Source organism: Rousettus aegyptiacus, unplaced genomic scaffold (assembly GCF_014176215.1).
Source record: "Rousettus aegyptiacus isolate mRouAeg1 unplaced genomic scaffold, mRouAeg1.p scaffold_m13_p_15, whole genome shotgun sequence".
In the NCBI taxonomy this organism is placed as follows: domain Eukaryota; kingdom Metazoa; phylum Chordata; class Mammalia; order Chiroptera; family Pteropodidae; genus Rousettus; species Rousettus aegyptiacus.
Window position 1 is genome coordinate 35875338 of NW_023416290.1, and position 19656 is coordinate 35894993.

Below are 19656 nucleotides of genomic sequence, written 5' to 3' on the forward strand. Positions count from 1 at the left end.
GAGGGTATCGTGGGATGGCAGTCACTGTTCAACAAAAGACCTCAAGGAGGAGTGAAATACAGAAGTTAATTACTCACAGGTCCTGGAGGAAAAGGGGCCATGTGGCGATCAAGGCGCAAGGTATAGGCAGAGAGTGGCAGGACCTAGGGCACAGGCCTTTATTAGGGTTTGTGGTTGGAGTGCTCTGGGGTTCCCAGGCTATGTCTGGATTGGTCAAACCACCGAGGGTGGGTTTTGGTAACTTCTTATATAAAGGGTACACAGGGAAAGGCCCTGAGCGGTGGGGCAGAGTCCTTTCACAAGGGTCTTATCAGGGGCAGTTACATCAGGAACTTATATTTACTCTGCGGGATGCGATTGAGGGGAGGGGCTAGTGTAATTTCTAGACCACACAAAATGCATGCTGAGGCAGTAGTATGGAGTAAATAGTTTGGTTAAACTCTCAGAAGTAACTATTTTAAATCAAGTGTTTCTCTAATCTCATTTCTTCTTGCAAACAATACATGTTCAATAAATACCTAATCAGTAAAAAAAATTAGTGATTTATCTTGCTCTTGCTTATAATAGTGCTCCTGATCTAGTTGTTTACCATTTCTTTTAATTTGTGTTTGAGACAGAAGGTAGATATGTTTATTTAGCATGCCTTTTCTGTTCTTCACGGTATTTGATGAACTAGTCTAATAGGTGGAATGGGGCTTGACAATCTAGAGGACAGTACATCTAAAATTGCTTTTGGAAGTACCAGCTGTGTTGTTGACTTATTGGTATTATGTAGGGAGAAGTTGAGAGAAAGATAATTTGATATGAATTACTTTTGCCAGTTAGCCATACTTGACATTGGGTTCCCTGATCTTGGTCCCATCAGATCAAATCACTTTGATTACTAAACTTTCAGGGAAATAACTATTGAATCTCTTTGGCTCTACAGTTTTTAAATTTCCATTTGAAAGTGAAAGGGTTTGTGTTTTGAAGATTGTTGAAATATAGACCCCTAGAAACACTCACCATGTGGTTTTAACAGATAAGTTTGTTTTCAGTTTGTTTGGATAAAGCTGGCACAGAAAGAACATACTTTTGTCAAATTCTACTGATGGAGGAGACAATTTGAAATAGTTTCTTAATCTTTGTGTCTCTTTCTCCTACATATGAGGCATGTCATGGGTATGTACATGTTTTATTTAAATAAGTCATCAAATTAGAGCATTTTAATATATATTAAATTTTGAATAAAGATAAGAGATCCAATCTGATTACAAGGTAAAAATTTTGATTAATCCGTGTTATTTAATGTAGTCTCAAATTTATTTAATCAGGACTCTTTGGAAATAATGACATCTCTACTGATTTTGTCAATGCAATTTCAGCATGCAGTTTATTACTGTGTAGCAAACTACGAAACATTTTATTGCTTCTCAGTAATTAATTTATTTCTTTGTTTCAGTTGACTTGGTTACTTATATAACAAGGTTTCAGTGGGACATGGCTAAATATCCAATCAAGCAGTCCCTGAAAAATATTTCTGAAATAATTGCTAAGGTAAGATAAAAAAATGACACAGGTAGGACACATTGATTTATAGTGGCTTTATTTATTTTATAAGTATTTAGCTATGAAATACTTTCTAGGTTTTGACAAGGCAACTTAATTATATGATTGATAAAAACAAGGTACCCTTACCATAGCTTTACTAAAAAAAATGGTAAATATAACATTTTCATGTGTAGATTATTTAAATTGTATGGTTTCCTTATTTAATTTATGTAGTTAAATTTTGTGTCAACAATGTTTAAATAAGAAATTTTTAAATTCTGTAATTATACAAATTTTGAGAGTAACTGAGATCATGTAGAACAGGTAATTAGAGTCTATTAAAGATTTATGAGCCACATAGATGACAGTGGTCACTTAAGTATGTTTACGCACAGTACTAATGCAGACATTATACTTTGTGGGTTCTCTCATGCCTTCTGACATTGATCCTCTACCCAGAAAACTGCTCATATTCATGTATCACATGATTGTATGTATAGTTTCAGGGAGCACATAGATCCTGAAGCCCATCCATGAACTCACTGACTTAAAAGCTCCTTTTTTTATGACAAAGCTTGAGGGAAAAATGTAAAAGTCTTACCTGAAATTATAAAGAGGCAAATAGACAAGGACCTATTGTTTGTCAACATTTTTACGACCTGGCTAGCATGAAAAGTTCCGGTTTAAATTACTTGGACAGACTCTCCTTGACTTCCAATGACTATTTGTACAGTGTGCTCTATAGTTAAATGTAACTGAATAGACTATCAAGGATTTTGACTAAAATTATATAATTTATTGAAAATGGGTAGTCTGATAATAGAAAGTGATGCTCTTACTCTGAACCTTATTTTGATCCTTATCAAGGATTTAGTCGTCTTCTTCCTGATACTATAATAGACGATGAAACAGGCTCAGAGAGGTGAAGTGACTTCCCCAGTGCCACACAGCTAATAATAGTAGAGTTGAGTTGAAACAAATTTTTCAGACATTAAATCTGGGTGTCAGGATGGCTGTGGCCACGTGGTCTAAGGACCAGACTCGGCGTGTTCAGATATTAAATCTACGACTTTGTGTTTTCTCCTAAATTGCTAGTAGTTTTTAGTCATCTTTTTGAAAAATCCACTTTTGTAACATATATAAATTCAGCTACAATTCAAATTAGATCGAGAAAATATTTTGTATAATAACAGTGGAGTTGTAGACAACAGAACTCTATGTAATTTGATTCCTTTTGGGAATTAGTTCTTCAGCATCGCGAATTAAAACCTTTTAGTTGGTAATCTCTGAACCCAGGGGCTTAGATATCCCATTTACATGGTTTAAGAGCTAATACAGTAAATAATTAAAATATATGTGGACTAAAACAGTATCTATAGAAAGAAACATATGAAAATTATCATGGTTATTTTTTTTAAAACAACCCTTTAAAATTGCGCTTTTGAAGTGGAATATTTTATATCAGGAATTAATAATTTTTTTAAAGTTAATGTTTAAGTACAGTTACTTTTATTGTACTAGTAGAGACAGATGAGGAAAATTTTGCCCATTTTTTTTTAAGGGAGTGACTCAGATTGACAATGACCTGAAATCTCGAGCATCCGCATATAATAACCTGAAAGGGAATCTTCAGAACTTGGAACGAAAGAATGCGTAAGCATGTCAATTATTTGTAAATATTAAGAATTAGGGAAGCACTCTAGCATACACTGAACGAGATACTTGTTGGGGTTTAGTAAGTTCCATCTCTTTCTGTGATCAAAATGGTATTTTTTTTCATGGAGAAAAGTTTAATAATTCAGGCTAGTCAAAACAGATGTGAGGCTGATTTATTATTATTATTTATTATACTTGTTTCATAAACAATACTTGTGAATACTTATGAGCTCAGCCATTTCATCCCTTACCATTTGATGTTTCACTGACAAATTGTCTAAAATTAATTATTTTAAATCAAAGCATACTTTAATTGTATAATGTACTGCTTAAAAGAATTCTATAGATATATCTTTTTATAATGTGTAGTACTCATTCTTCATCTGTTTCCCAATTTAGATTTTTTTTACACTAGATTTTCTTAAAATCAAACACATTTGTTTTAGTTGATTGCTTCATAGCATGGCTACTACAAGTATAGCTTTAACCTGTTGAAGTTAAGCATTTATATCCTAGAGAAGTTGCTTGGATACTGTCAGTGGTGCAAATAAGGCAAGACATTTTCATTATGAAAAGATCAGTAGTGGGAGACTAAACGAACACTGATTTGAAAGCCTTGATTATTGGGTTAACTAACCAAAATTGCCTGGTATCAAATGATACCCAGGGAGAGGGAGGAAAACTAGAGGTTGTGCTTAGATGATATAATTTCATAATTACAATGAAATAGACTTTAATTGATATCTAATGAATAACACTTTCTCAGTCAACATATGTAATCAAGAAAAGAGCTGAGTTACATTAATTAGAGCAAACACAAAGAAGGACACTAGGAGCAAATTTTGATAAATGTCGACATATCTTTTGTTGCAGGGATGGGAAATATTCAGCTGAATTTTGATTACTTATAAAGTAAAAATGTTAACTAGACTAGTCCCCCTCTTGAGATACTTATATAGTATATGTAAATATAATTAACTTTCTATTTCTTTATATGTGTTATGGAGGCACATAGTTATCAACCTAATGATTTTTTTCTTCTTTGTCAGAGGAAGTTTGCTAACTCGAAGTCTAGCAGAAATTGTGAAGAAGGATGACTTTGTTCTTGATTCAGAGTATCTCGTCACATTACTGGTTGTAGTTCCCAAGTATGTCTTTTTATTTCAAAGGTTTTTGCTTGTTAAAATATAAGAAAATGTTAGTAGCTGATATTGTAATTTGGATTTTTCCATTAAAACCCAAGTGTAAAGGGAATATCGTTTGTCATTCATTTTACCAACCAACATGTACTCATGGCATATACAGCAGAATTTAGTTCATAACTTGAAATAGCAATTATAAATTGAGATGCCAAATCAAATTTAGCAGCTTAGTAGAGTTGGCTCATTAAAAAATTATGTAATGCTAAATTATTTGATTTAAAAAATGTTTCAAATATGGAAGCTCTTTGTGTTTGATTTTGAGAAGTCTTTATGATTGGTTAAGATGAATTAAGCCCTATAAGAAGCAAAGGTTGGAGTAGATCAAGACTTAGAATATTTTTCTGTAAAGGGCCAGAGTTAAGTTTTTTAGGCTTTGCAAGCCATATGGTCTCTGCTATAACTTCTTAACTCTTCCATGTCAGCTTTGTGGTTGTGACTGAAAGCAGCCACACAATGTGTGTACAAATGGATATAGCTGCATTTCAGTAAAACTTTACAAAACAGGCATGGGCTGGGGGCATAGTTTGCTGGATTAGATAACCCTTTAAAATCTCATTTGATTAGTCCTTTTGTGTTAATTAACATTTGGTAAAATGAAACGTTTGGACAGTTGGAAGATTAGAGAGAGAGAGAGAGAGAGAGAGACTGTGTGTGTGTGTTAAACACTGTTAATGTTTTCACTTCTGACTTACACTGAAGTCTTACTCTCAGGGATTCTTTGGAGGATCCAGACCAAGATGGGAGATTTGGGGATGCTTCAGAGCATCATTGCATAATATCTTCCTTTGCTGTGGCCTCCATTTTTATCTGGTTAGGAAATGGAATATTGGGAAATGATGCCTCCTGGAAAGGGGTGGAAAAGTACCTCCTTTGAATTTATGGTAGCTACAATATTATGTGACTTCTGCTTTTTTCCCTCTTACTGCAGAATGGATTATTCTTTGCCAGTGGAAAAGGGCTTAAAAATAAAGATTTGGCTGCTTCTAGTATTATATTTTGTGTTTTATTTATATAACTCATTCCTGTTTTACTAGAACACCGATTTTTTAAAAATAAATTTCTGTGTATCTGTATTTTTATAATGTTTAGGAAAATGATGTTTGCCCAGATAAAAAATTTGTCTCATTCAACCTTTATTTAAAATTCGTGTTTAAAACTAGAAGTTTTCATAGTTTTCCATCCACTGTAATTGAAACATAGGACCTAGAGTACCTTACATAATGAAATAATCTCTATCCTGGCCTACAGATACTACAGTTCTTTATTTTAAATTACAAACATTATTGTCTCTTTCCACACCCCCAAAGCCAGTGTTCTCTAGGGAAGGTTGTTGCACAATATTCTATGGCAACATAGCTTACGGTCACTTTATTGACTCAATACTTCCTGGTACTCTGTGCTTTTAGTAAATATATATTTTCATCCAGGCTTTCATAATGGCTGCTGAAAAGAAATGATAGCAATTTTGGCATGGCCTTTTTTGTTCTTTTTTATTTTTTAAATGAAGTAATATATATATATATACACACACACACACACACACACACGTGTGTGTGTGTATCTCAACCTTAAAATTTGAAAGTAATTTAGAATCTGTATTTTGCCTTGCTTCCTTTCCAAACTTAGTTCTAGGATGTGCCTCTTTTGCAATAGTTACTGCATCTAAGAGGGTGGTGAACTGTAGTTCCTGCTTCACTCAGTGTATTTGAAATTCATTCTCAATAGGAAACTTGAGGGATTTTTGTTGTTAGATTTGAGGTATATTTACTGTAGCCAGATTTCTTGTTCATCCCAACATTTTTTTCTCTCTGGGTATGGCAGGAGGTAGGACATGTTTTTCTTTTCCAGTGCTTATTGTACATTTTCTACAGGTTAAACCACAACGACTGGATTAAGCAGTATGAAACACTAGCTGAAATGGTAGTTCCAAGGTCTAGCAAGTAAGTAGTAGTCTTTGTAAAACGTTTCTTTCCTAGAATTCCTTTTATAGTTTGGATGTTGGATTAGGAAATATCTTTGCTGCTTTTCCTTTGTGGTAAATTGAACAGTTTTAGAACCATCCTTTTCACCTTATAAATGAGTTATTTTAACTTTAGCTATCATAATTTTAGACCTAGAGGGGACTTTGCATAGTCTAATTGACCCACTCATGTTTATAGATGTAGAAGTTTGAGGCCACAGAGGTGAAATGGTTTGCCCAGAGTCACACATCTAATTAGTGGCAGGGCTAGAACTAGAACTGAGGTCTCTGGTGGCACTTTTTCTGCTACACTGTGCTACCTTCTGAGAATTCTTCAATTAATATTTTTATATATCTATGATGTGTCTGTAATTCCTCATTTACCTTGCAAAGGAAGTATACCAAAATGGCTACTACAGTACTATGTTGCTATCTAAATGCTCACCATCACTTTCCAGTGAGCATAGCGTCTAACTAATCTATACTCTCCTTTAAAAAAAACTTTTATTAAATACTTTCTAATTTATGGAATAACATACATTGTTTAATTTGATATTCATAGCAATTCTGTGAAGTAGTTTGGGCAGTTATTCTTGTAGATGAAGAAGTCAAAATACAAAAGACTCGAATAGTTGCCTAAGGCTATAAAAGTGTCCAGCGGCAGAGTTAGGACTAGAACTCAGGTCTTTTAACTCCAGCCCTATACTCTTTGACTCTATACCATGTCATTTTCTCTTATATTCTGCTATTCAACAAAAAATGTTCTTTGAAAAACTATTAAATGCAGTGTATATGTGGCCCAAGGGATTCTTTTGTATGTATATACCTCGAGAGGTAGCAGCGTGGTGAAAGAAAAGTATAGGAGATAGTAAGGAAGTGTTTGGTGTTAGTAAGGCCAGGCCCATGAAATATTTTCTTTTCCAGTTTCATTGTGTCATATGGGAGGTAGCTTAGTATAATGGAAAGAGTCCTGGACCCAGGGATCTGAGTTCTATTGCTGGTTCTGCTACCAACTTGCTGTGTGACCTGTGGTAAGTCTTTTAACTTCTCTGGGCCTCATTTTCTTTGTCTGTAAAGTGAGTGTGGCACCTTTCTTGTACATGTTATGAGGTTACTTTAAGGCCCCGTATAATTTACAAAATATAAGATAACATGATTATTACTGTAGCTTCACAGATGTTGAGTTTTTGAGACCTAAACCGCAGACCTATGCTCATCATGGATTTTTTTTTAGGTGGGGGGTGGTGGGGGGAGGAGAATACCTTCCATTTACACTAGCCCTTCGCATGGTAAACTGAAGAATAATGTGCCTTTTGATAGCAGTTTTCCACTGAAGCTCTTTATCCTGACAGATAACACCTCTTATACCTTTCTGCTCCGTAGGGCATTAGAGCCGTAGAGGTTGACTATATGTCTGAGGAGCAGGGGAATGGGAAGAGTAAGGACCCTGTGCCTGTAGCAAGCACGTCCTCCCAGGTGGTACATATGTTAAGCCTGAGTTCCAGGGGCGTGGTATGTAGGCTAGTTAAGTAGGCCCGATTTACTCTGAAAGGAGGACTTTAAAAGAGATTTACTGTTTTTGAAAATCATTTATTAGTTTCAAGAAAAAAGCGTCAGGCAGTAACAATTTAGTGCAGGAAGTACCTGTCTTCTGAATGCCTTTGACCTAAGCATTCCCAGCCTTTTCTCACTCAGTACAAACATCTGTTCTACCTTTTTCTCAGTTCAAAAGACATTTGGAATCACTGACTTGAAAACCTACTGTTTAAATGTAGTTGTCAAGAACAGAGCGGTCACTCAACCAGCACCACGAAGAGGACAGTCACGTCACGTGGGGCAGACAGGCTTTCGTGGGTTAGTCTGGAATTTTGTCCACTGTTTAGAAAAGGTCTCTATGACTTGATGCTGGGTTTTTTTGGGTTATAATAACTAACGTTTTTGAGTAATTACTAAGTGGTAGTCATGATTCTAAATGCTTTATTTTTAAGTCATTTATAAGTAGTAATACTTTGACTTATTGCTTTTTGGCACAATACTTGAGTGACTACTCTTGGGAGGAGTGGAGATGAAAGTGGAATTCCAAGGTAGAAGAAGAGATTGAAAAATACCATCTTCAAACCTGAAAGAAACAGTTTCATTAAAAAAAAAATACACAAAACCTAGCTATTTGGAAAATATAAGACTTCTGCCTAAGTCTTAAAAGATTGGACAATTTAAAATCCTGCCATTACTGTATGGTTACGTGCAGGGATGTGTATAAATGCCATGTCAGTATAACGGCCAAAGAAGTGGAGGCTGGGCTGCTGTCCTGTTTCTTTTTGTTGGAAAAACTGTTCGGAAAGAGGTGCTGCTCACTGGGACTTGCAGAATTACCATTCCTTTTTGTCTGCCTCCTTGCATTTGTTGAGGTAGTCTGATTGGGTCAGACCCCTGGTTAGCTCTCGCCCTTCTCTGTTATTGGAAACGGTACCGCACACTCATTCATGCTTCAGAGAGGTTTTCGTTCAGAGAACTAAGTCCAGGTGAGGCCCAAGAGCCTACCTAAGAGAGCCTAGAAAAAAACCACACTAGCCGTTGTGCAGAGGAAAATTTCTCGTGTTTCGCAACATGTTGCAAAGATCACTTTTATGAAGAAAAGCAGGGAGGATGTCTTAAGCACAAAACAGGTAGGTTGATTAGGGAGCAGAGAAGATGGCGGGTCTTTCTAGTGATGTCTGTGAGAGCTGTGACTGGGTCGAAGTGTGTTTTTTTCAGAGGTTTTTTAGACAGTTGCTTCAGTCAGGTTTTGATCGAGGGTATGATGGGAGAAAAGGAAGGATCTGAGGTAGGAGATACCAGAAGTGCAGTGAGGATAGGCCTAGCCTCGGGGCGTTGGAGAAGAGAGGAATAGAGAATTAGGTTCTCAGAAGAGAAGAAGATGCTTAGCAAGGAAGCAAGGCAACTCTGGAAACAAACCACACAGCTGCTGGACGGTTTTGCCTGGGTCAACCTGGCACTGGCATAGATTGAAAGCATGGTTCTTAGAGTTTAGTTGCTTGAGTCAGTGTTTCAAATTGTTGGTTAGAAAGAGTAAATGTACTATAGGGCTGTTAAGGGATCCTAAACAAAAACATCAAAGCACTCAATGTCTTCAGTGTTTGAGGCAATGTGGCTGAATAGCACTGAGATGGTTTGGGAAGGGCTGCCATACCCTACTGTTCCGCCGCCTCCACTGTTTCTGAATTGGTTCTTCAACATGAAAGTGAGCAAATAAACGCAAAGCTTTAAGTGGACTTTGTCTTTTTTTCCAGTGTTCTCTCAGAAGACCAAGATAGTTACCTTTGTAATGTTACCTTGTTTAGGAAGGCAGTTGATGACTTCAGACACAAAGCCAGGGAAAACAAGTAAGCTTATTTTTTGTTTGTTTGTGTGTTTGTTTTAATTTGTTAGATCATTTATACATGGTGTAGACTATTTTGGATTTTTCCCCCCAAATTTAGATTTATTGTTCGTGACTTCCAGTATAACGAAGAGGAGATGAAAGCAGATAAAGAAGAAATGAACAGGCTTTCTACTGACAAGAAAAAGCAGTTTGTATGTGTTCTTAATATTTAGTGTTATCATTGTTAAAGGAGAAGAAAAACTGGTATTGCTTTTCTTTGACTTAAAGCAAAAATTTTCTTATTTTGCTTTTAAGGCATTTGATTTTAATTACTTTTTTCTGTTAAATCATCAGAATGAACTTTCTCTAAACAAGCATAGCTTTGTGAATAGTTATCTTAAAATGCATACCTTAAAATAATTATTCCAGTTAATTCCTTATCAGAAATTAATTTTAAATACATATTTTGGTTAATGCCCTGTAGAGAGGAATTATTTAAGCAATATTTTTCTCTTTTCAGTAAGAATTTTCCTTTTCGTGAGGGAAATTTTTTTTAATGACACCATCTTTTACTGAAGTAATTTGTCGTTTAAACCATTGGGAGATTAATATGTTTTAGGCAGAATACGAAGCAGGGATGGAATTGGGGTAAACTTTCTTGCCATCTTCAAATGTAGGATTATTGCGAAGACCAAAAGCTTGTATGGAAGGGGAGATGTGATGAGTGAAAGGTGTTTCTTTTGTAATGCAAGAGGAAGTAAAGGCAAATTCCATTTAAAATGATTTCTAAGTACTGTCTAAACTGTATTATCTCAGTTGGAAGGAAACTAACCCTAACCAAGTAATGTTGAGTAAGGCTGGTTGGTTTATCTGCTTCTTAATTGCCATTTTCAAAGGCAAACTGAAGATGCTTGTTTTCTTCCTTTTATAGGGACCACTCGTGCGGTGGCTGAAAGTGAATTTCAGTGAAGCATTTATTGCATGGATTCATGTGAAAGCGTTGAGGGTTTTTGTTGAGTCTGTTTTAAGGTAAAGTTAATTGAAAAACTTGGATCTGAAGAATTCACAGATCCCTTTATATTCGACCTCTTTATTATAGGACATAGTCCAGTAATAAGAGATTGACTTGTAGAAACCAAAGGGCCAGTTGTGAGGAAAAGATTGTCAGTATCATAAAGCTTATTATGTGTATACTAGTTGTGTCCCTTAACACCAGGTTGAGGAAAAGAGATTTATGCTACTCTACTCTCTGATTTTCTCTTATGTACTTATTTAAGTTCAAAGTAGATCATAAAATATTAGCTTATGTTTAAAAGAAAAGATCTTTCAAATATTTATATATAGTTTGGTACACAGTATACTAATGACTTATTTGAAACCATTGTTTTCATTTAACCTAAAATATTATTTTGGCATACTTAAAATCTAAATTATCTTATGGTCTTCTGTACTGTTGCTAGTATTAGAAGCTGTTAAAAATACTCATATGCAGCTATACTTACTGTTTTTAAATTACTTTGAATTTCAAAGCAGATGTGGGTAATCTTGTGTTGTTTATCGTGAAAGTATTCACTAAGTTTACATATTATGGCTATTTACTGAGAGTATTCATAGATTACCTTAAAAATTAAAGTAATTCCTAAGAGACAGTCGGCTCTCATTTTAAAGAAAAATACCTAGTGGACAGTGAGGATCAGAGAAGGTTTGAGTTTTTATGTATATTAGTTGAACTCGTAAAGGTGGTCATTAAAATGAGATACCATCTCCCCATTAGCTATGGATAAAGAAGAGCATGAGAATGTTCGCTTTAAAAAGAAAGTGTCTTTATGTGTTTGCTTGTGTTACATACTATATTTTTGCTTCCTTATAAGGTATGGCTTACCAGTGAACTTCCAAGCAATGCTACTTCAGCCCAATAAGAAAACAATGAAGAAACTGAGAGAAGTATTACATGAATTGTATAAACATCTAGACAGCAGTGCAGCTGCTATTATTGATGTAAGTATTTATTAGAGAGCCTTGTAGAATAGAAACACATGAATTTCAGACAAAATTATTGTAAAAGGAAAGACAAAAGGGATAGTGAATATCGTGATACCAATCTCTTTTATTTTGAGATTCTCAATTTGTTAGATAAACATAACAAGTAATTTACCTGTTTACCCTGTCTTACACTAGTTAGAAGTGTGCTCTGCTGTATGGGATTTCTAAAAACCAGTCATCTTGCTTTATAGATCAGATGTTTATAGTTGCAGAAATACAGGATCAACTAGTGATAACTAGTTGTTTACAAAAATTATAAATTTCAGAGAAGAAGAAAAGTAGTTATTTAAATTTTTTTTAAAGAAGTAATGGAGTTAATAGATGAGCATTTTAACCCATTTTCTGTTTAGGGAAAAAAAGTGCAGCTCGCCGCCAGCATTAGTTTAATTCTACATAAACATGCTCTTTGAGACTGAAGCAGACCTGACTGGTTTTCAGTGTGAAAATAAAATGTAAAAACTGTTCTTGGAGTTATTTCTAAACAGAACTTGTCTCTAATCCTAATGTAACAGAAATGTATACATAAATCAGTTTCATCAAGTGAATCTTCGGCTAACAACTGTTCGAGAACAATGTTAACATCACGTGTAGGAATGCTATGTTTTCTAGGATTTGATGTTTTCAGTGATTGAGAATTAGTCTATTTTATAAATAGAAATACTACTACTAACAACAGAATGCTGTAAATAGAATGATGTCATTTGTTGCTAAAGACTATTGATATACTATGAGAAAGCAGTAATAAAAGTGAGTATTCTCAGGGCAAACAGGCTAAAAGGAATTATCATTTTTCTAAAATAAGATATGTGTTTATATCTTTTAAACAGAAAATATAAACAAAGTGCATATAGTTTTTTCTTTTAGCTGTTTAAAATTGTAGTGGCCTTTTATATTTTTGATTTCAAATATCTTGATTTTTTTCCTCATTAGGATGATAGTATCTCACATGTGCATTAGTTAGAATCCATGAAAAATCAGGGTGGTTTTTTTTTAATAAAAGAAATGACTTTCTGCAGTTTCATGGAATTGTCGATAAAATATGAGGTCTAAATATTTGATACATAATTTTCTACCAATAAATTCTTATCACATGCATACATAATACATATAGTTTATTTTTATCCAACATTTTATCAGTCTTGTATCCCATAAACTCAGTACTTCACGCCTGAGATTAAAAAATAATTTCTTACGGTGTACATGGAAAAGGATGATAGGGCCATTGTTAAACACAGGCTTCAGAGTCGGAGCAGGCTTGAAGCTGGCCTTGCTCCTCGCTATCTGTGTTTCCGAGGGCAAGTCAGAGATTGTTGCCTCATTGGCAGAATGGCGATGATAATGCCTAACTCAAGTTAAATTAGCATAAATGTTTAAACTTAGTGAAGAGTAGGTGTTTAGTAGAAGGGAAATGGCAATACTTTATTTCTTTGTTTGCCTTCTGTATCTACATAACTGAGTAATTTGTCTGATTTTTCATAGGCTCCTATGGATATTCCAGGCTTAAACCTGAGTCAACAGGAATACTACCCGTATGTGTACTACAAGATTGATTGCAACTTGCTGGAATTCAAGTGAAAATGAGCTCCTCCCAGACAATCCTGTCCTTGTGTTGGTATATGCTAACAAATAGGTTACAATATGACAGTACTTTTAACTCTCTATTATCCTTTGCTTGCTTCTGACCCCTTTTCCTAGGTGAATTCCCCCATTGTGGTCCATTTCCAAACTTTTTCGTTTTAAAGGAAAATCTGTGTCTTGTTTCTTTTTATTGATCAGGTCTGTAAATGTGTACTAAAAAAATCAGAGTCTATTTATAAACAATAGTTTATTTAAAGAGGTCTTTCCTCATCAATATTGTGGTATGCATAATTCTTTTTGTTACTATTGTGCACAAAAGCCTTGTTTACAAGGGAATGGTGTAAACATTTATACCATTTTGTTCACTGTATTTAGTAGACATAACTGTTTAATATTTACTGAATCGTGATGTAAAGAAATGTGACAATATTCAGGTATGTCCTTTCTGAATGTTTCAAATTACAATCTGTGAGCACTGTTGACATCCACAGGAGAGAATAAAATTACCTGTGCAAAGATGTGTTGTGGTGTGTGTAACTTCAGAGGATTGCAGCTCGAGAGTTTAAAAAGTGATATCGTAGCTAATGTGCTATGTTACTGGGGTGTGACCATTTGTGTCAAATTTGGGTCAGAGCACAAATCTAAAGATTATTTTTCAACATGTGATAAGAGTATTTACATTTGGACACTAAACTTTTTGTTTTCATAATTAGGAAGTAGGGCCAATTTTGAATAAAGTATAGCAAAACTGTGCAGCTTTTAGTCTTGTCTAAATCTTTATTTTACATGTCTTTTAAGATCTATAATTATAAAAACCTTCATTTTGACATTTATGCCATTAGAGGCGTTTCTAGCTTAAAAATCTCTGAAGTGAATGACTTCAGCATCCTGCAAGAGCTTTTAAAAGAAGCAGTGCTACCAGGCTTGTAAATGGGAGAAAAGTTTACATTTTATTTTGTCATTTAAAAAATATTCTTTTTTCTCTAGAAAATTCGTGTCCAAGATTCTTTTTATTTCAAAAAATTATACTGAAGTTAAACTAATTACCTTCAGGCAAATATAGGCTTCTACAAAGAAAAACACGAGGGATGATGCCTGTCCCCGCCCCCCAGCCCAGTTATTCTTCCCGAGGAAGGTGATGTATTCTTCCAAACCTTTCTCTGTAACTCTATATCCCCGCCCCACCCCCCCCCGCCCACACACACACGGAGTTTATTTTAAATAAACAAGATTATACTGTACATATTCTGTCACTTGCTTTTTTGCTTACTAGTATATCCAAGCTACCTTACGTATTAGTATGTCTAGAGCTACCTCATTCTTTTAACTAGCTTCGTGGTCCTCTGTCGTGTGTGTGCCAAATTATAGTTGACTAGATGGATATCCAGGTGTTTAGTTTTTGCTCTTATAAATACTGCTTTAGTAAACATCCTTGCACAAATATCTTTGTTTTCTTATATTTGTATTTCTGTGGAGTAGGGGTAACTAGAGTTCCCACCGCATGGGGCTGTCGTGCTGAGTAAAAAAGATGCATGTGCACATAAAGTACTTAGGTGCCTAGTAAGCCCTTCAGGCACCTACTTACAATCCTGGAGGAGGACCTGTAGCTGCTTTTTCACTTGTGTTTAATCTGGGAATTTCATGATATGTCATTGAAGGTTAGAAAGATGTAATTGTGTGTGTGTGTGGCGGCAGGGGCGGTGGGGGCGGGGAGAAGGTGGGCAGGATGAATACTGGGTTTGTGTCTGTGATGTATGACATTAAAGCAGTTTGAGTGTCTCTGAGCTTAAGTATGGGATTATTTATATTGTTCATGGCAGCTCTCATTCCTGGGAAGGGACTGTTCCCATTGCTTTTCTTGCTCTGTCTGCCGAGGAGTCTACTTATTCTCCTCTGGGATGGAGTTCATATAACTTCGAGATTCATTAAACATTTATTGAATGTCTGTTAGAGACCATTCTGCCAGTGCTCACACATTATCTTATCTCTTCCCATGTTGCTCAAGCTAGAAGTACTGGTGGTCCCCATCCTGCTTATGCAGAGGCTTAGGGTCAAAGAAGTTACATGGTATCAATGATAAAATTGACAGATTTTGAGTCGGAATCAGAATGCAAACATGAGTTCTGACTGCTGGGCTTTTTCCTTGATACCATGCCTCCTGCCTTCCTCTAGGTACTTAACTATGAGTGAGCCATCCCTAATGTGACAGCCATCGAGATGTTCTCTGTATCTATGAGCTTGTTTCTGTTGTTTGTTTATCCTGTTCTCTAGATTCCACATGTGACATTTGTCTTTCTCTGTGTCCGACTTACTCCACTCAGCACAATACCCTCTAGGTCCATCTGTTTTTGCAGATAGCAAGATTTCATTCTTTTTATGGCTGAGTAATACTCCATTGTGTGTATGTGTGTATGTATGTGTGTGTGTGTATGTATATATGTACACACACACACACACACACCACCTCTTCTTTATCCATTCATTCATTCATGGACATCCAGGTTGCCTTCGTATCTTGGCTATGGTAAATAATGCTGCAGTGAACATATAGATTCACATGTCTCTTCAAAATAGTGTTTTGGGTTTCTTCAGATACTCAGAAGTGGGATAACTGGGTTCTTCTTTGTCTCTTGTAGCCTTTGTTTTAAAGTCTGTTTTGTCTGGTATAAATATTGCTACCCCAGCTTTTGTTCGTTTGTTTCCATTTTCATGAAACATCTTTCTTCATCCCTTTACCTTCATTCTGTGTGTCTTTCAGTCTCTTGTAAGTGTCTCTTGTAAGCAGCATATGCGAGAGTCGTATTTTCTTATCCATTCAGCCACCCTATCTGTAATTGGAGCATTTAATCCATTTACATTTAAATTGTTGCTAGATATGTAGTTATTGCCATTTTATTATTCACAGTTTTATCTTTTTTACTTTTTTCTTTTTAGAGAAGTTCCTCTGACATTTTCTATAGTACTGATTTGGTGATGATGAACTCCTTTAGCTTTTTCTTTTCTGGGAAGCTCTTTATCTGTCAGTTCCATTCTAAATGTTACCTTTCCTGGGTAGAATAATCTTGGTTGTAGGTCCTTGCTTTTATCATTTTGAATATTTCCTGCCAGTCCCTTCTGTCCTGCAAGGTTCTGTTGATAAATCAGCCTACAGTCTTATGGGAGATCCTTTGTAGGTAACTAACTGCTTTTCTCTTGCTGCTTTTAAGATTGTTTCTTTGTCTTTAATCTTTGGCATTTTAATTACGGCACATGTTAGTGTTGGCCTCTCTGGGTTTATCTTATTTAGGACTCTCCACACTCCCTGGACTTGTATATCTATTTCCCTCACCAGGTTAGGGGAGTTTTCAGTAATTATTTCTTGAAATAAGTTTTCAATTTCTTGCTCTCTTCTCCTGGTACCTTTATGATGTGAATGTTATGTTCAGTATTGTCCCAGGGACCCCTTAAATTATTTTCATTTTTTTTTGTATTTTTTTTTCTTATTGCTGTTCTTTTTGGGTATGTTCTACTTTATCTTCTAAATCGCTGATTCAGTCCTTTGCTTCATTTAATCTACTGTTGATTCCTCTTAGTGCATTCTTCATTTCAGTTATTGTATTTATTTCTAACTGGGTTTTTTTAATGCTTTTTATCTCCACTTTTATGTTTTCTATCTCTTTGTTAAAGTTCTAAGTTTATCTACTCTTTCCCTAAGTTCATTGAGCATCCTTACAACCAGTGTCTTGAACTGCGCATCTGGTAGATTGCTTGTCTACATTTTGTTTAGTTCTTTTTCTGGAGCTTTGTTGTGTCCTTTCATTTGGAGGCGTTTCTTTGTCTTCCCATTTTGACTGCCTACTTGTCTTTGTTTCCTTGTATTAGGTAGGGCTGCTCTATCTCCCAATCTTAGTAGAGTGGTCCTATGTAGTAGTTGGCCTGTGGGTCCCAGTAGCAGTCTTCCCTGGTCACCTGAGCTAGGTAAGTCCCTTGATGGATCCTGTGCCCTCCCGTTGTAGTTGAGCGTTGGTTGCTTTTTGCTTGTCAATGGGCTGACTCTCAGGCTGATTGGTTGTGATGACTGGCTGTTGTTATCAGTGGAGGAGCTGTTGTGCAGGAGCTGACCCTACAGAGCGGGATTTACTTTAGCAGGGCTCTGGTGCTTGCCCTTTGGCTGTATCATCCGCAGATGTGATTATCCCTGGGTGATGCTCCAGCTCAGACCGAAGCCGAGCACTGGACATGCAAGCTAGGGCCTCCTGGGAGGGTCCCTGCTGCAGGCCAAGTTAAACTGCAGCCTCTGCCCTGCCTGGGGCCACCTGGCATGAGCCACCAAGCAATTCGCAGACAGTTGCCACCTATGTCTGGGTTTGGATGTGCCTTGAGAAGCCAAGCCACAAACCGAGGCCAGCTGCTGCTAGTTCTGGTGGGTTTGGGGCTGCTCAGCAAGAGGTACAGGGCACACCAAGGCCAGATGCTGCTTGTTTAGGTTTTGTGAACCTTTGAGAGATTTTAGGAAAGTCCTCAGCATGAGCCAAGGTGGGTTGTTTGTATGGAAAATCAACTGGAAGCAGCTTGGGTGGAGCAGCATCTCAGGGAATCACCAGGGCAGGGTGACCTGTGTTAGCCCGGATGATAGAGGCTCAGATGTGGGGGTACCTGGGTATGCATGCTGGGAGGGGTTGGGCTCAACAAAGGAATAATGCCCTCTTCCAGCCCTTCTGTCTGGGAGAAAGCTGCCCCTCTAGCCCTCACCCTGAAGCCAGACAGCTCAGTTTCTTCTCATATGTCCCTGATGCCTTTCAAGCTGCTGCCCTAGAGTTCAGAATGAGTGGGCCCCTTAAGAGAAATGTCTGCGACTTCCTCAGCTCTACATCTCACTCTGCCATAATCTTTGCTTTTTTTCACAGCTGGAGGTTGTATATAGGGAATCCTCTTCCTAGTACTGGAACCCTGGGCTTGGGAGCCTTACATGGGGCTGAGAATTTCTCTCATTTCTCAACCAGCACATCTGGGTGTGAGACCAACCTGTTTTATGTCTCCGACCCTCCTATCAGTCTCGAGGTGGCCTCTTCTGTTGCCTTTTCTGTTAGGTCTTCTGTTTAGCTAGATCTGGCCACTCCCAACGAGTTTAGTTGTAATATAGTTGTTATTTTGATGTGCTTGTGAAAAGAGGCAAACACAGTGTTTACCTTCTTTGCCATCTTGACCCAAAGCCTCAGCTGCCTTTTTTAAAAGTCAAAATAACATACACAAGAAAAAAAACATATATTCAAATATTAGAATAGCTTATAATGAAAACCTTGTCTTTAGAAAGATTTTGCTGTTAATATCAGTAAAAAATGATTTGTCCTAGAACGTCTAGAACAGTAGTCTTACGTTCTAGAGTAAATGTATTAAGAACTTTCCTAATTTGCTTCTTGTCTCTGAATTGAAATTTACCCATTTCAATAATGTACACTTATGGTCCTTATTTTTATAGCATAGATAGTTTTAGATTAATATATGAATGCAGTTCTGGCTTTTAAAAAATGACAGAACCATTTTATTCACCAGTGGATTTATCCTTAGACTATTTTTAGATCTGAGCCCCATGACTTAGGTGAGAAAAATGGGAAGAGAGTAAAACTGTGGAAGTGATTAGTACAAGAATACCTCTTAGGATTGTTTAGCTAGAAAATAATATGAAACCGAGGAGCAACAGGGCAACATCCTTCTTACCAGGAGTAGTCACATAATGCAGGAAGAAAAAAGTTTTAAAACGGAGCAGAAGGTAGGTAGTAAACACAAACAGGACATTTCCTGATAGTTGCTCAGTATCGAAATTGATTATATCCACAGTGGTTCTTACTTGGGGAATTGAATAAAAATGTAGATTCATTGCCAAACTCCACGGAGATGAGTTTTATAGTCTTGAGTGGATCTGAGAAATCTACGTTATTAACAAATACTCAGACGATTCAGATGCTAGCGGTCAACTAGTTACAATCTGAGAGTGCCTTTTAAAGATTCTTCTTCTGAACCCCCAGATAGTCATTGACTTATGATTCATGAGCATCTTGAGGTGTCATTCAAATAATGATTCTTCTCTATTTTACGCAGACCACACTTAATAGGATCATTATGGGTAAATCAGTTTTTCCTACCCTGTCAACTGAAGAAGCATTCTGTATTATTAATCAATTGAACCAGAAAGTTCTGCCTCAGCAGAAACTAATTAGTGTAGGTGCCTGTACCTTTGCAAAGCCATAGAATATCAAATTGAAATTTGCAAAAACTCTAAAACGATCAAGGTTACAGTTTTATCTTTTAATTCAAAACCCTCTTGGGGCATGATTTATCACTGCTTA

The 19656-nt window shown here is 36.4% G+C and overlaps 1 protein-coding gene across 1 annotated transcript in view; it reads left to right on the forward strand.

Moving 5' to 3' along the window:
- ATP6V1C1 (ATPase H+ transporting V1 subunit C1) overlaps positions 1 to 13850 on the forward strand; it is a 37377-nt gene extending 23527 nt beyond the window's left edge. Inside the window, exons 5-13 of the mRNA XM_016147517.2 lie at positions 1442 to 1536; positions 3092 to 3183; positions 4236 to 4334; positions 6260 to 6328; positions 9639 to 9731; positions 9828 to 9921; positions 10641 to 10738; positions 11581 to 11707; positions 13232 to 13850. Coding sequence (XP_016003003.1) covers positions 1442 to 1536; positions 3092 to 3183; positions 4236 to 4334; positions 6260 to 6328; positions 9639 to 9731; positions 9828 to 9921; positions 10641 to 10738; positions 11581 to 11707; positions 13232 to 13327 — 863 coding nt within the window. The 3' untranslated portion in view covers positions 13328 to 13850. The remainder of the gene's footprint in view (positions 1 to 1441; positions 1537 to 3091; positions 3184 to 4235; positions 4335 to 6259; positions 6329 to 9638; positions 9732 to 9827; positions 9922 to 10640; positions 10739 to 11580; positions 11708 to 13231) is intronic.
- Positions 13851 to 19656: the final 5806 nt, after the last annotated feature.